The 2,566-nt window shown below is 34.8% G+C and overlaps 1 protein-coding gene across 1 annotated transcript; it reads right to left on the reverse strand.

The window, feature by feature from the left end:
• Positions 1–577: 577 nt before the first annotated feature.
• LOC107010456 (probable purine permease 4) lies at positions 578–2,151 on the reverse strand. Its single transcript, XM_015209740.1, has one exon. The coding sequence runs from the start codon at positions 1,998–2,000 to the stop codon at positions 780–782; it is 1,221 nt and encodes a 406-aa protein (XP_015065226.1). The 5' UTR covers positions 2,001–2,151; the 3' UTR covers positions 578–779.
• Positions 2,152–2,566: the final 415 nt, after the last annotated feature.

Here is a 2,566-nt window from a genome sequence, read left to right on the forward strand (position 1 = left end):
CCCAAATATATCACCTAACACTAGCTCAATCGAGTTAAAACGATTGGTGGTATAAAAGAATCTCACAGAACTAGTGTGCATATTTAAATGGAGTTAAAAGGCAGAAGTATCTCCTAAATTATGACTGAAATATCAAAAATAAGATTTAATTACACCTAAACTTATTTTTTTTTAAATTTCACACATTTTTTAGCTTACACGACATATTTCATAACTTTAAGTTGTTGAGATTTTGAAAGATAATTGAATTTCAAATAAGTCAAAAAAATCTACAAAATTACCAAAAATATAGATGGGGATAGGGCAATAGGACTCTTGTTTAATTATTGTGTCTTGGATATTTTGGTGATATAATCTATGAGGGTTAATTATGTCTTATCTCTATTTAAATACATAATACATATATATATTTTCTAATCTAACTTCATATGATCATATTTTGCACCCTTAAACTTTGAACATACATAAACATAAGCAGACACTCATAATTTATATAGAGCTAAGCAATAATATAATTGTTGCTTATACACATTTAGAATTGAAAACATAATTATCGATTATATCAAATTAAAATATATTTAATTTAACTTAATATTATTAAACATAGATAAGAACAAGCATTTCCATTTTTTGTTTTTGGTCAAAACCATAAATCATTACTCCTCACTTTTCCATTACTTAACTTGAATACAAACACTTGCCAGTTATAAACCAGCTCCAGAATACCCCTAATATATTCGAATAAAACAAAAAACAAAATAGAGAGAGATGTCACGTGATCACCCTGAGGCGTTATGCGTAACAATCTCTGCAAGTTCCATAATATGATCACTGTTCATCTTCTTCACATTCTTCTCTCTGCTATTCTCCTCTTCTTCCTTCATGTTCATATAAATGCCGTAAATATATGAACAAAATCCCCATACACATAGCGAAGTCGACACAGCTTTAAGCCCACTGAAATAATCACCGTAAACGAATACTCCACCCAACACGTTTATCCCCATCAACGCCGTCATGCATACACCTCCGGTTAACGACGTCGTCAAAAACACCATCCCTGCCGTACCCATGAAACACAGCTGCCACGTCACCACATTAAACCCCACCGTCAGCCAGTACGCTTTCGGTCCTAAATCGAACACCTTCAAGCTCTCCCTCTTCATCTCAGAGAAACCGCCGTCCGCTGCCATACCCACCGTGGCCAACACCGTCGCCGCTATCTCCATGACCAGCTGCATTTCCACTACCATGGCGTAGCAGTTAACTTTTTGGTATATCTTCTCCATGACAGGGAGGTAAAGAGCGAACATCAATCCTGCACCTACGGTTGAGAAAAAGCCTTTGAAGTACTTCGCCTTTGTTAGTCCAATCGGTTTGTCGTGACTTGAACTCAGGGCTAATATGACCGAACTGAGGGTGAGAACGACGACACAGTTCAGATTGGGGTATGTGATTTTTTGCTTGACGATAATCATGGAAGTAACGAGGGTAAAGGCCAATTGAGTAGACAAAACCAGAGAATTCGTTGAAACAGGAAGATAAGAATTCCCCCAAGAGAAAAGAAGATTGTTAACCCCCAACAACAACCCGATGAGAATTGAGAGGGTGATGATTTTAGGGGTGAACCCAGAAAACAATTTTCTGTCGGTGAAAATTCTGAAAAAGCAGATTGGGAATAGAAGAAGAGGAAAACCAGCACATTGTACCCAAGTGGAAACCCATCTACTGCCACCTTTGTGATTGAAGTAGAATTTCGAAAGCAGACTAGACGAAACGGAACCCAAGAAGAGACACATGTAATTGATTACCAGTAAAATCATATAGTAACGCTTGCCCATTTCTGCTTGCATTTTGGATCTGGTGCTTACTCTGCCAGTACCACCTTTGTTGTTGCTACAATACATGATGATCTTCGCCAGTACTGATCTGATAAACCACGCGGCCTGCTGTCGATTTTGGTTAAGCGCTGCTGGTGGTTGTTGAGCTGATAACTCCATTAATTCTCTGCTGAAAAGCTAATTGGTTTTGCTATGAAAATTTTTGAAGCGGCGGAGAAAAGATGAAGAATGTGTGTTGTGTTGTGTTGTGTTGTGTGACAGATGAGACGAATGCCTTTGCCTTTTTAGAGTTGAGTAGAGAGCGAGCACTGAATTCCCAATTGAAAACCTATGACGTCTTTTTATATTAAATCACTTCAACTAATTGTTGATAATTAATTTTTAGAATTTAATTAAATTATTATTAATTTAACATTTAAAAAAATATATATTGATAAGCAATAGGAAAAAATACTATAAATTACAATATTTTACATCATAAAATTATTAACAAATTATTTTATTATGTGACTCTAAAAAAGGAAACTATGACAATTAAAAATTTAAGTAATAATCTTGTCATATGAAAAAATCTTGTGAACAAATTTCTACAATTTAGTTAAAATACGTTCTCATGTTTTAAGTAGAAGTGGAAAAATCAATTCATAAAATTATATTTGGTTTAACAGTTTTGATGTGGACCGATTAATGATTGGCATATTTTATTAATTAAGGTTATTTTGATT

This window comes from Solanum pennellii, chromosome 2 (assembly GCF_001406875.1).
Source record: "Solanum pennellii chromosome 2, SPENNV200".
NCBI classification, from domain to species: domain Eukaryota; kingdom Viridiplantae; phylum Streptophyta; class Magnoliopsida; order Solanales; family Solanaceae; genus Solanum; species Solanum pennellii.

Excerpts from the sequence above, each read along its gene's own strand:
- LOC107010456 (XM_015209740.1), bottom strand. The coding sequence starts at position 2,000 with ATGGAGTTATCAGCTCAACAACCACCAGCAGCGCTTAACCAAAATCGA.